Source organism: Trachurus japonicus, chromosome 20, assembly GCF_045865225.1.
Source record: "Trachurus japonicus isolate A0001 chromosome 20, Traja_1.0".
NCBI classification, from domain to species: Eukaryota; Metazoa; Chordata; class Actinopteri; order Carangiformes; family Carangidae; genus Trachurus; species Trachurus japonicus.
In genome coordinates, this window is record NC_140926.1 from 21,247,456 (window position 1) to 21,260,628 (window position 13,173).

The 13,173-nt window shown below is 42.7% G+C and overlaps 1 protein-coding gene across 6 annotated transcripts in view; it reads left to right on the top strand.

Annotated features, from left to right (window-relative positions):
- Positions 1-13,173, top strand: part of arhgap21a (Rho GTPase activating protein 21a) — an 89,184-nt gene that overhangs the window by 39,584 nt on the left and 36,427 nt on the right. For all 6 annotated transcript variants that reach the window (XM_085763600.1, XM_085763599.1, XM_085763595.1 and 3 more), the window contains 2 exons: positions 2,819-3,007; positions 6,180-6,201. In XM_085763600.1, coding sequence (XP_085619726.1) covers positions 2,819-3,007; positions 6,180-6,201 — 211 coding nt within the window. The remainder of the gene's footprint in view (positions 1-2,818; positions 3,008-6,179; positions 6,202-13,173) is intronic.

Here is a 13,173-nt window from a genome sequence, read left to right on the forward strand (position 1 = left end):
GGTTGTTGAAGAAAATGTCCCAGAACATTTCAAAGGAAAGTTGCAAAAACTTCCAAATTCTGTCTGAAAACTGTGAAGTAAAATCCTAGTTAACATCAGCGAACTCTGAACCTTACAGTTTTATAGTCGAGCCCCAATGCTGCATTCGTCTTGTGTTTGTGGAGCACATACTGTCTCACAGTAGCTTTATGCACAGTAGCTGATCTTTGAAAAGGAATATTCAGCAGATACAAAATGTAGTTGACGTCTGGAGTCAGGTTTCCTGCTGTGTTTAGATTTTTACCAATTCACAAACAAAAAATAACCAACAGCAAAGTGCTATTTTTCTCCAAAATAAAAGCATCTGCACTGACACTGTAGTCTGTTTATTCACATGGCCCTGTTGCTTTGTGCTGTGTTGCATGTGTTGCTGCTCTGATTGGTTGGCCTGTGATCATTGATAACTCCCCTTTGAAATCGAAAATAAACTTTGAGTTTCAAGAGCCATACATAAACATGAATTGATCAGATGATGCCAGGCTGGCATAAAATGAATATGTGGACTTTTTTAGATCAATCCATTCATCCATTTATCCACCCAAGGTCCAGGTCGCAATTATATTATCTATTATATATAATTAGTAATAGCATAGGTAGCATAGGTTGTAGTTGATATATAACTTGGTTGTTATGACTGATGAATGATGAAACAAGTGTTAAATTTGATTGACTTGGTGAAACCGCATCATGCTATAGACGCTTTAATCACAATTCAACCTCCCTGTGAGATATCAGACAGGACCACCTTGGCTGCGTAGATCATAGTTTTCATAACATCATCTGTAGGATTTGAGGGTCTTGAACGCAGCCTGTCATGATTCAACTGTATTTTCAGCTTGGCTTCAGTCGCTGTAAACACTTTTTTTTTTTTTCTCCCCCCTCAGCTTTTTGTTACAGAACATTTAAAAACAGACTTGTGCGGCTGATGCAGAGCATGTGTCGTGTTATGTAGGCATAAATGTAACGTTACGCAAGCCGAGGGCCGACAGCGTTTTAAAGGTTGTTTTTATCCTGCGTTAGTCACAGTAGGAATGTAGGAATGTCAAAGATAAGTCTGTCATCATGCAAACCTGCCAAATAGCTCTGAATGTGCATTAACTAAAGCCATATGTACGGCTGTGTGGCACCGAGGGCAGGGCAAACCTCGCTTATATGACAGTCCTGATTATTTCGACACATATTGGGATCACATCATTGGATGTAAATTATCTGACAGTATTTTTTGAGTCGGTCACCAACAGTTTCCATCTACCTGGTGTCTGCCCAGAGTTACTGTGGGCGGGGCCTGGTCAGATGTGCCACTGTTATTGAGAAAATGTTTGAGCTCTGTTACATAAAATGTATGTGAACTATCATTTCAGACCAAGTCCAGGAAATGACACAGTTAATCAGTGGAACAGTTCAGTGACGTTGTGGAGTTGAGTGCTTACAGTTTCAGAGGCTGGGATCATTAAATTATTGGCAGTTTCGAAAAAAAGTCAAGCCAAACATATGTAAAAACAAGCTTTTCCTGCTGGTTATAGTCAATTATCAATGTTGTCCTGATTATTGATGCTGCATTACTCAACACAGAAACAGCCTATAACTAATGTTTTAACAATGAACCCTCTTGTGTCGCCACCTCTCTGTTTCCCAAAAGCACCAAACCTTGACCACGATCTGACACCTTGTTATCCGGCAGAAACCAACCCACCGTCCTCTGATCCCTGAGAACAATCTGTGACGGGGGATTTCTTGTATTTTTAAATCAAGATGATTAATAAGATGTGCGCTACAGCCACAGGCCGTTTCATCTGTGACAACACACTTTGCTTTGTTTTAGTAAAAAGAAACGACTTTGCTTTCCACAGACACCAGGGGTGAAGTCAATGGAGGGATTGTTCTTTCATGTGGCTCTGAGTTTGCTCTCGACAGTGAAAGGCGAGAAAAAGACAGTTTTACAATCAGTGTGTCGTTATTTTCACAACCACGTCTGATTTCAGCGGTGGTTTCCAACCTGGGGGTCGGGAGGGGGGGGGGATCCCAAGATAAACCCTCAGTAGGGGGTGATGATGATTTAAGGGGAGAGAAAGTGAATAAATATATTTCCAAAAATGAGAATGAGAAATTTGCCCTTTAAAGCCCCAGTGTGTAGCATATTTCACTGAAGTTGAATCACACCCGCATACAAATGAAAGCTTTCTCGTACCTTAGAATGAGTTGTTACAAGTCGTTACAAATATACAAGGGGGGGCGCACCGAACCGAGGCGGCCATGTTGCATCGCCATTTTTTACGTTGAGTGGCAGCGTGACCGTAGGTAACCATGGAAACTCGCCGGAGCTGTCGGCTCGGGGAGAAAGTTTTCCAGGTAGCGCCTGTTAAAACTGTCACCACTGTGTAGTGTGAGGAAGGACGGAGGCACTGGTGTTGCATTCAGGTGCAGTCAGGCAGACGGCCGTCGGCAAACCAACCGGATGTCATTTTACTGGACGAGAGAAAGACAGTAAAACGTGGGTTGGGTAAACAATAGGACATCACCATGACAACATATTGTCAGGCCTGTATTGTTTTGCCTCGTGCTGGCAGACCACTTGTTTACATAGACGCATGTTTATCCTGTTACATGCAGCGTCTGTTGTCTGTCTGACGTCTGCCCGATTTCACGTGAATGCAACATCAAGAATACGCTCCAATATGCAACCGCACCGCTAGATGGGGGGAATTCCTACATATTATACCTTTTAAATAAAACACTGTGCATTAATGTTGCTGTTCCTGTTTGTTTGTCCTCCTCTCAGGCCAAGCAGAAGGATGGGCGCGATCAGAGCGAGACGTCGGCCGCCGCCTCCCCCGGCCCAGAGGACGAGCCCTTCTCCTGGCCGGGGCCCAAGACGCTCCACCTGCGCCGAACCTCCCAGGGCTTCGGCTTCACGCTGCGCCACTTCATCGTCTACCCACCTGAGTCTGCCGTCCACAACTCTCTGAAGGTGACACAGCGTGATCTCTCAACCCCCTCCCCCACCACCACCCCTCCATGATGACACTCAGACTTTCATAACATCTGATGCAATTCAGAGCTGAGTCATTTTTTGTAGATAAGCAAACAGTCTGACAGTTGGGGTAAAAAATACACCGGTGTTTTCAGAGTAAATGAACTCTTGTTGAATCAAGTGATGTAAGCTGGAGGTCACCAGGAGGATCTGACTGCATCCAACACACTGTCACACCGGTTCTGTGCAACAACGGACGTAACATTAGAAACAGATGAACTGATCTCAGGTCACAGGCAGGTTGTCAGTTGGTTTAGGAAATGAAACTTGATTTTCATGAGGTTTTAAAAAACTTTGATTTAGTTTGAACTGAAATAGATAACAGATAACTCATCCATACTTGCAACTGTGTTTCATTTAACAAAATATATTAATTTCAGTATTTCTTCACCTCATAAAAGAGTTTTTTTTTTATCTTCATTTGTGCTGAAACGAGGCTTCTCTCCAGAAACCTGCCACACTGGTTATTTTTGCTTTCGCTGCTGCTTCTTGTCCTCTGTTCTAACTCTGGCCTCGTTGACAAGGTCCCGAAAATTATAACTACTAGTCACTGTTTCAGATTGTAATCATGAAAGGAGACTTGATGTAGCCTTTCAGTGTCTGCTGTGATTAGAAAACCACAGATTTGTGTGACACGGGGGAGAAAACATAGTAGAAATGACTCTGAGCTGCTGTTTGAACACTAGTGGATGTTGTGCTGCTGGGGCAGTAGAGTTGTGACCCAGTTCCATACTACTTAGTAATCTCATACAGTTTGTAATATGCTGAGTGTAGTTAGTGTAGAAGAAAGCTGCCGTGTGGTGAGGAGACGATGCTAAACGTGGCTCAGTGTTTTTTTCTAAAGCTGTTTCACCGCCGGCCAACGCTTCTTGTAATTCAGCTGCAAACTCCAAAATGAAGTGGAACCAGTTGTTTTCCTTAATCTTTTATAGAGTGTAAGTGAACATTAGTCTGCACTCTGCAGCCGTTTTCATGATAAATCATTTAAGAAATATTTTAGCAGAAATGCCAAAAATTCTTTTGGCGGCACTTCTCAAGTGTTAAAGTTTCCTGTTTGTTTTAGTCCTGTGTGTGTCTTTTTTTATTGTTTGTCACAAAAAAGTAGCTGATATTATAAACTAATATTTATTTTTTGGGGATTATGATACTTCAACAATAACTAGTTGAACCATCCATCATCAGATTGCTGTTGTGTTGTGTTGTGTGGCTGTCACTGAGTATGGTGTTTTAGTCTAGTGTAATGTTAATAAGAACATGTAGCATGAGTTATACAGCGGTGGGTTTGTTTTCCCAGAGTCCTTTCTGACTTGTATCATCCCACCTGGGAGCCGTGCCAGCCGTCCTCTGGATAACATCACAACCAATCTGCCCTTTGGTATTAATCCTGACGTGACAGCACTTCCGCCTCCTAATGGGCACAGGCTAGCAGACTAAAGGGCTTTGGGTAAATACGACAGGGCTGCTCTAATGGGAAAACGCGCCGGTGCTTCGAGTCAGCTTCCTCAAAGCTTATCGCGACCTCCCTAGTATTAGTTTTTGTAAGTGATAATTCAGGATAAGTTGGGTTTACTTTTCTCTGAAGTGTATTTTGACAACCTCCTCTGTTTGCACAGAAGGATTTCCTACAAAGTTAGCATAGTACGTTGAGTTTATAGCTCTTGGCTTTGGTCGTGCATGTTGAAGGAGAAACTATGGCACAACAGTTAGGATTTTTCAGACATTTGTATGTTCAGACGGTTTCACCCGGGGGCCTTCTTGGGTATCACAGAGTTGTTTTGGACACTTTTAAGTCCCATCTGTGTTTCTGTTATCTTACTGAAACTTGTTGATTTGCATTGAACTGACATTAGATACATACCAAACAGAATTAAGGCAGTAAACGTATCATAAAGATCTGGCAAGACTCAGAGTTTTGCATCAACATAAAGAGTTGGCGCGGTTGGTTTCATTCATTAAAAGTCAGTATTATATGGAATTTCACAACTAAAGCGAGCTGTTGCTCAGCAGATGTTCTCTGACCCTGGGCCAGCTGTCTTTTAGTCTTATCATAAGATGTGATTCTGGGAAATGTTCAAACTGAGACCTTTTAAATTTCAATCCATCAGACCACACTCACTGTAAAAACTCTCACCAGTTCTCCCATTACGTAACCTTAACTGACATGGGGAGGATAAAAAAAAAAAATCCTCATCCTTGTAGCTTCATCGTAATTACTTTTAGGGTCTTGGATCGGAGCTCTGGACTAATCACAGTTTGAGGATATTGGGGTTAGCGTGAAGAGGTTTCTGTCCGTCTTAAGGAAAGCCTCTGGGAGAGCGGGGAGTCTTAATGGATCCATGGAGAACATATGTGTCACTGAGGGGAGCTGGATTAAAGCAGGAGTGTGTGGATTTTAACTGGAGCTCTGAGGGAAATTAAGATTTTATGTGTTTAGGAAATGAAGGAGAAAAAACACACAAACATCACTATGAAGTGGCTTTTTTCTACCGGCTGCTCTGAACTGTCATAAGTCTCTCACCCAGGAGACCTTCGCCACAACTTTTCCAATTATGCACAAGTTTAATGATAATGAACTCTTTTCTCTCCCCCTCCACTCAGTGCTGATACAGTCCTCTACAGGGCTGCTACTAATTATTTTATTTATTGACTAATCTGTTAATTGTTGAATTGCTTTGGCCTCTATAGTTAGATTAGGAGTATGAATAATACACCAGTCTTTCCAAGTTATTTGTTTATGTGATGATCCTCATTGTAAACACATTTTCCTCTAATGATGTAGCAGCGTATTATGTCATCCTTCCTTTGATGGCTGTGGATGGATGGATGTTTCTTTAAATGATAACACTTTATAAATTAAAAATATATATTCTTTTAAATTATAATTATTGATTTATCAAGTACATATTGGGCATTTTAGCTTCATATTAAGGTGTTCAGCTTTTGGATACTGGGATGCATAGATGAGTGTATTAAAATCTGTATTCATATTTACATAATGATGTCATGCTGTCATTAAACATTTGTTGACATGGGTTAGCTGGAATTAAACAGGGAGAATAAAAAGCTGTATGAAACAAATAACTAAAACATGTCTTTTTCCTTCTTCCAGGATGAAGACAACGGCAGCAGAGGTGAGTGTGTGAACCTTTTACTTTTATTTTAAATTGCTGCAAGCATGTGAGATGTGCACTGTGAGCTGGGGCCTCAGGTGTTAAAATGGAAACGGCACAAAGACCATTTAGTCTCTGCTATGAAGCTGTTAACTGTGCACAATGGGGTTGGATCAGGATTGATATTCCATCGGTGTAATGTGTTGTCTCTCCCAGACTGAAGCTGATGCATTTTGACGACTCTTTGTGTGGAAACAAATCAGCATCAGAGATGAGAATTCAAACCCAGTGATGGCTCAGTAACTGAAGCCACCAGTGTAATCAACATGTAGCAGGTGAAGCTCTCCGTCAGGCAGGCCCACTGTGTCCTGCTGCACTTTGGTCCCTGGTCCCTGGTCCCTGGTCCCTGGTCCCTGGTCCCCGGTCCCCGGTCCCTGGTCCCTGGTCCCTGGTCCCTGGTCCCTGCTCTTCAGAGTGGCAGTCAGAGCTGCGCTGTGAGCTTGGCAAGGCCTCGACATTCCTCAGAGCATCCGGCTCGTCAGCCCAGTCCTTCAGTATTCTGCTCACGTCTGCGGCACAGCGTGAATGCAGGAGGACCGCTCTGCTGCGCTTTAGAAGAAGCCCTCTAGCACATCTCGTGTCAGAGAAACCCAAAGTACACATAGATTGGCACTAAACTATTACATGTTTTATTTAAATATACACTGGTTGTGTTTTCAAGTGATCTAATACAAAAAGGATGTGTCCTATTCCCCACTCGAGGCTCAGTGTTTGGTCGATCCGTCTTTTTTTTTTTGAAACAACATGATTCATTTCTGGCAGAGAGAAAAGGGAGAAGACCCCCCACCCTCCCCGTCTCAGGACGCTTGTGAGGCATCCAGACCCCCACCAGGCGTGATTCAGTGAATTGTTGTGTCATGAGTGGACAGTGAAAGTGAAGAATTTAGGGTTGATGGAAAGTGAGCAGAGGCCTTTTGTGATGGATTTGACTCTTAAACACATCTGAGCAGGAAATTGAGAGATTCCTCTAAGTGTCACTCATCATCCCTCTTGGCCCTCAGTGTCACATTCCTCCCACTGACTCCCCCCTTCCTCCTCCCTCCCCACCCAGTTTAACCCCTCCACATCCACCCTCTTCATTCAACACAGGCCTCAAAACATTAAACAACACACACACACACACACATGGGGCCCTGCTGTGGCAGGAGGAAACCCTTCAGGGAATAAGCTCCACTGCACATTGTTGCTTTTTATGAACTTGGATTCTTGTATGTGACTGAACCTATGAAAAGTCATGTAAAACGAACGTGACTGTGTGTGACGGTGTCATTAAGTCTACCTGAGGGCACAAGAACCATTCAGTGGTGCACAGTGAATAATGATCCTCTCTTTAAGAGCCCCCCCCCCTCCCTCACTCCGCTGCCACAGGAAGTCACTTGGCTTGCCTCCAGTCCCTCATAAATCCCTCTCTGCCTCTCAGCGAGCTCACAGACCTGCAAAGGTGACGATGCTGATAGGTAGCCGGGCGTCAGGAGCGGATATCAGGAATGACAGGAATGTTTCTGCAAAGCCGCAGCTAATAGGGACAAAACATTAATCAAGACACCCAACCAAATCATTTTATAATAAACATAACACTGAAAACAATTCATCTCTAGATTTGGTGAGTTTTAGTTTTTTTTAGTTTTTGTTAGTGAAGTCTTCTTACAGAAGTTGCGATGCTTCCTCTTAAAGGGATAGTTCAGTTTTTTTTAAAAAGTGGGGTTGCATGAGGTATATGGCCAGTGAGTATAATCTGCAATAGAAATGTCTCTGCCCCCCCCCCACTGAGAAACACCGGCGCATTGCACTGCACCGAGACACAGGCAGTACACTGTAAATAATCTGCATATTTTCACCACCTACAAGAAGTCCCATCTCAAAATAATACACCAGTTCAGGAGTACGATAAAGTTAAAATGTACAATGCATCAGCTGCTGGGAAAAAAGTTAGTTTATCTGGAATTAACCAACTTAGTATTCCTTTGAAGAGACGGAGTGATACAGCACAATGCACCGGTATTTCTCAGAGGGAGGGAGGGCAGAGATCGTTCTACTGCAGATATTATACTCAGTGGCCATTTGTACCTCATACAACCCCACTTCAAAAAAGCTGGACTATCCCTTTAAACCAAATGACCCAGCTGAATTATCAACGTGGACATGCTACAAAGCTGAAAACAGTCAGAGTTCAGGAAGTTCAGAGCTCTCACAGCAGCACGTGAACGCACCACGCACCAGACAGATCAGCCTGGATAGGTTTTGTATTATATTGGAAAAGGTAAATGAATAAGCAAGAGCAAATCTCTCGTGATTATTAATACATGACTTCTGGACATGGAAGCAGATCTTATTGTGATGACTTCACTAAACCTACTGTATGTGCATGTTGTTGCTCTGAATTGTTTCTGTGTTGTGGTTTAGTGACTGATTTTTACATCATGAGGCCACAGGAGCTGATGTGGTGGAGCGTTTAAGTGCAGCTGTAAGCAAACATTGACATGAAACTGACTCGGATTAACTTGGATTCAGTCCTCTCAGTATTACCGTAATAATAGTCTCACCACAGGGTCTATTAGCTGCTCTGGAGCTTTCCATCAGATTATATTGTCCAAGTTGTGACTCAGTTCAGTGGCTGCATCCTTCACCTTGAATTGATGGGTCTACAACGGCCTCCAAAGCACTGAGAGCAAATATCTAAACCAAATGAGATGGATTCAGAGGGTCTCATGTTTATCCTTGGCTGCTGTGGGCCTTATTCTCTTTTTGAACACTCATTCATCAGGGGTGCGCAATGAATCTTGGGATAGTTTTGGCCTTCGGCTCCTCCATTGTCTGGGAAATGAAGGACCCACTCTTCTGGCACATCTGAAGGAGCCTTGTTGCTGCCACCGTGGAGCAATCAGTCTTCACATGCAGCTTTGGAGGATGCAGCCTCTGGTTTGATACCCAGCTGTAGTCATCCTCATCCTCAGCTGATTGACCTCGCCATAGTTTGTTTTGCTGTAATTGAATTGCAGACTTCATATTTCCCTTTTCCTAATCGCTTCAAGAACTTCTCGTCCATTTTTTTGGCTGAAAGACAGAGATGGAAAGCTCATTATTGTCTCCATTCTTTATCTGTTATGCAACATGTGGCCAGATATTGCAGGAAACTGCCAACCAAGCTTTTAGACATTTTGGCTTCGGTGTCATTTTTTTATTCTGATGCCTACAAATCGTGCTGCCATGTGACCTTTGAGCACACTGCCGCTCATAATCATAGCAAACGGGCTACGCCCCAAAAACGCCCATAACATCATCGCAGAACCACGTGAACCCGCACACGGACCCAGACACATAATGCATCCCATGTGCTCGGTTATTTTAATGTTTATTTTAAAAAAAAGTTGCGTTGTGTCCGGGTCCAGTGTGTGATGTGTGTGATGTTCGCTGCTGCCTCCTCAGCCGCTGCACTGCAGTTTATTTGCTTGACTCGGGGCCAGTGTGTGTGTGATGAGGCTGTTGGTGTTTGGAGAGAAGGGGGCCTGCTGACCGCATGTTGACTAGCTGGGTGTTGCCGCTGGAAACACTTCAAACCTCCAGAAAACGCACACACACACACACACACACACACACACACATAGGGACATGGATACACACACAGACAAGCGTAAACACTGATGTACAGTGCGTCGGTTCATCGTGGAGACGGGGGATGATACGGCTTACTCTGTGTGTGTGTCTCAAGTATGGATGTGTTTATTTCCTTTCACAGCGGTTGTGTACATACCAAACAGTTGTTTCCATCCCAGAATCTGATCTCTATCTCACTTCCTCCCCCCCTTCTGTCTGTCTCTCCCTTTCCTGTATCTCTTTTCTCCTCAGCTGTGTCTTTCAGCTCTAAAGGTGTAGAAAGGCAAAAATCCCAACGAGGTGTTTTGTTCAGTGCTTACGAAGCCGTGCTACCTCGGCACAGTCAGAGAGGCAACATAAAAATTTCACCATCTGTTCAAATATTTGTTTTTCATTCAACGTGAAACACTTTTCTCTGCAGATACCAGTTTTATCCCCCCACCCCCCCTTTTTTTGTCAGGTTTTGGTCCGTTCCCATAACGTCTGCAGAGGGAACGTAGCGCAGCACAAGCAAACAGAATTCCCCAGTATTCTCCAGTGGGCTTTTTAATGCCCCACCTTCTTTAACAAAGCTGTGTCCAAAGTTTTGTCTTTCCCTTCTTTTCCCCCTCTCTCTGTGCTTCTCAATCTGACCTGAACCATTCCTCTTTTCTTTCTCTCCTTATCTTTTTCTTTCTTTCTCTATCTGCATCCTCACTGTAGAAGGTAGCCTCTTGAAGCAGTAATTTACTTTCTTTCTTAGAGTACAATGAAAGCATCAATACTGTGTGTCTGTCTGTTTAGTATAGGGCTGCAGCACTGGTTAGCTTAGCTTAGCTTAGCACAAACAGGAGAGCACAGCTACAGCCTACAGGTAGTTATAGCTCCCAGCTAATAAAAACACAACTTTTAACCTCTGTACAGAATTAGAGATGTGAGGTGTTCCCAAACTCCCAAACTGTTCCTCAGAAATGTTGAACTAGTCCTTTAAGTTTCCCAGCTTTTCTTGGCATGACTCTATACTCCTGAGATCTAGCCGTTCTTATATCATACTGTTTTCTCTTATTTCATTCTGGCTTCAAGTGGAGTGCCTGACCAGTGCTTTACACTCAGATGTTTTTTAAGTTGAGTGTGAGTAACTGTAAATCTGACAGCTTGTTTATTTAGCGTGACATACACCCACGCATGTAGAGGCTGCAACATCCAGGCTCAAGTCATAAAACCCTTTTAGGCAAATATCCAAATACAGCTGACTGTTGACGCCCCTCAGTTACTGTACGGTTGCAACACCTACCTTTCTACCTTCCTGCTCTTGCACCACTCATTTTGCAGCTTGAGTTGGTTGATATTGATAATTTTGTGTCTGACTGACTTAATGAATATTTCTAGTATTATTATCAGTAGTATTAAAAATATTTCTGAGTTGCTGGTTTTTTTTTTAAACCAAGAATCTTAAAATTGATTTTAAAAAGTGGATCTTAAATGTGCATGTAGGGCCACCTTAATGGTGTCATGTTAAAAGATTAAAGCTGCTCGGCCCAGGCTAAATATTAGCATCAGTGTCAGTTGGCGAACCATGTGGAAAACATGAAAAACACTATAGTTCAGTTCTGTAGTGTGGAGCCAGTTAATATTAGAAGTATGATAAGGAGAATTGTTGCTTTGCATTGTTGCTTTTAATTGTCTATCTTTATACCTAGTTTTTTTTTTATAATTGCTGGCGTTTTGTGATGTGGACAGCAAAAGTAAGAATTTCATTGTCAGGGAAACTCACCTTTCCACTGAACAAATGACAATAAACACTTTTGACTTTGACTTTGAGAAATATAAGATGGATAAAGTCTTTCCCAGCATATTTTTATGTTTTTTTAAGTTTTTCTAATAAGAAGCTTTTTTAGATGGGGACTCACTAGTGTGTTTATCAAATGTACAGTAATGCTATCATGGGTGTTGTTTACTGGGCCTGCTAACTCCCCCAAATCCAATTAAGGGGAGAACAAACACTTTAACTTTAGCTTCGGCTTTAACAAAGCAGCATCCAGGATCCAGGAAGTCCAACAGAGGAACTATGCAATTGTTAACTGAGCTTTTAAATTCCACAAACGAATGCAGTTTGTTAATGATGTGCTTGGTTACTACTAGCTGGCTGCTCAACAATCGCGGCTGATGTTGGAGCAGATAAACTCGACGTGTAATCCATTCAACTTCACTTTTGCTCTTGTGTTTTTGATTTTGTAAAGATTAGAAACAAAAAAAACAGACACCACCCTCAACCACCCTCTTTATAGAGTTTCACAGCCAGTTGGCTCCTGTCGCGCATTTCATGAAGCAAGAGGCAGGCAGCATTATGGGCTAGAATCACCCCATCTGTCTCCAGATGTTTGTCACTTGTTCCCTCAGTTGAACCTCACACTCCCTTGGTAGATAGTTTGGCTTGTTTTACAGAAAGAAAACAAAACATTGAATCATTTTTTTTTGTCTTTGCTTTGCGGTCAGAGTAATGTCAGTACATATCCTCTTTCCCCTGGGTGGGTTTCGGTATTTGGAATTCCTAGAAAAAAAAAAGTGATGGAAAGTACTCCACCACCTTCCTGTCTGTGGTGGAAAAAACACCAGGTGTGTGTGTGTGTGTATCTTTGTGTTTGTGTGTGAATGTGTGTTGTGGATGAGCAGAACAGTAGACAGATGTACATAGTGGTGTCAGGCACGGACTACTACAATGGTATGTCTCCCCCAGGTTAGGAATTTAACATTTTTTATAGAAGTGGGTCATCCCTGTGGGGTGTCAGATGTAAATGTACACTCTATTACTAGTATTAGGTTTGCCTTGCTAACTCTAACACAGTCTGATACAACAGTAGGACAGTAAATCCCCCTTAATGACGGTTGTAATGTTGAGTTTTGTTGCCGCTGTTTGAGAATAAGCTGTCAAATCAAGTTTTGAGGATGTAGTTGCTAACGGTGCTGATGAGTTGTGCTGCATTATATATTATAGTCTACCGTCTACTCTCACTGATATGCACGAGGAAGACAAAACATGTCTGATCTCTAAAACAGATGTCCTGGTGTTGGCGTACCAGGAAACTGATAATAAGAAATTGCAGTCATTTAGAAACAGTTGACCAGATGAAAATCTGACCACAGTGTCCACTCAGCAGATTGGGTTTGTTCAGTCACTGTCACGTGGTGTAATTTCCTCCCATATCTGGCCACACAGACCATGTTTGAACAGACACAGAGTTACAACAGCCCCTGCCCTGCCCGTCCATGTACATGAACTATCAGTAATACTTCTCTCTGTACGGAGAGGAGATGTGGTGGAAAACTCTAGAGTCCTTAAGTCCTAAAAGATACTGATGC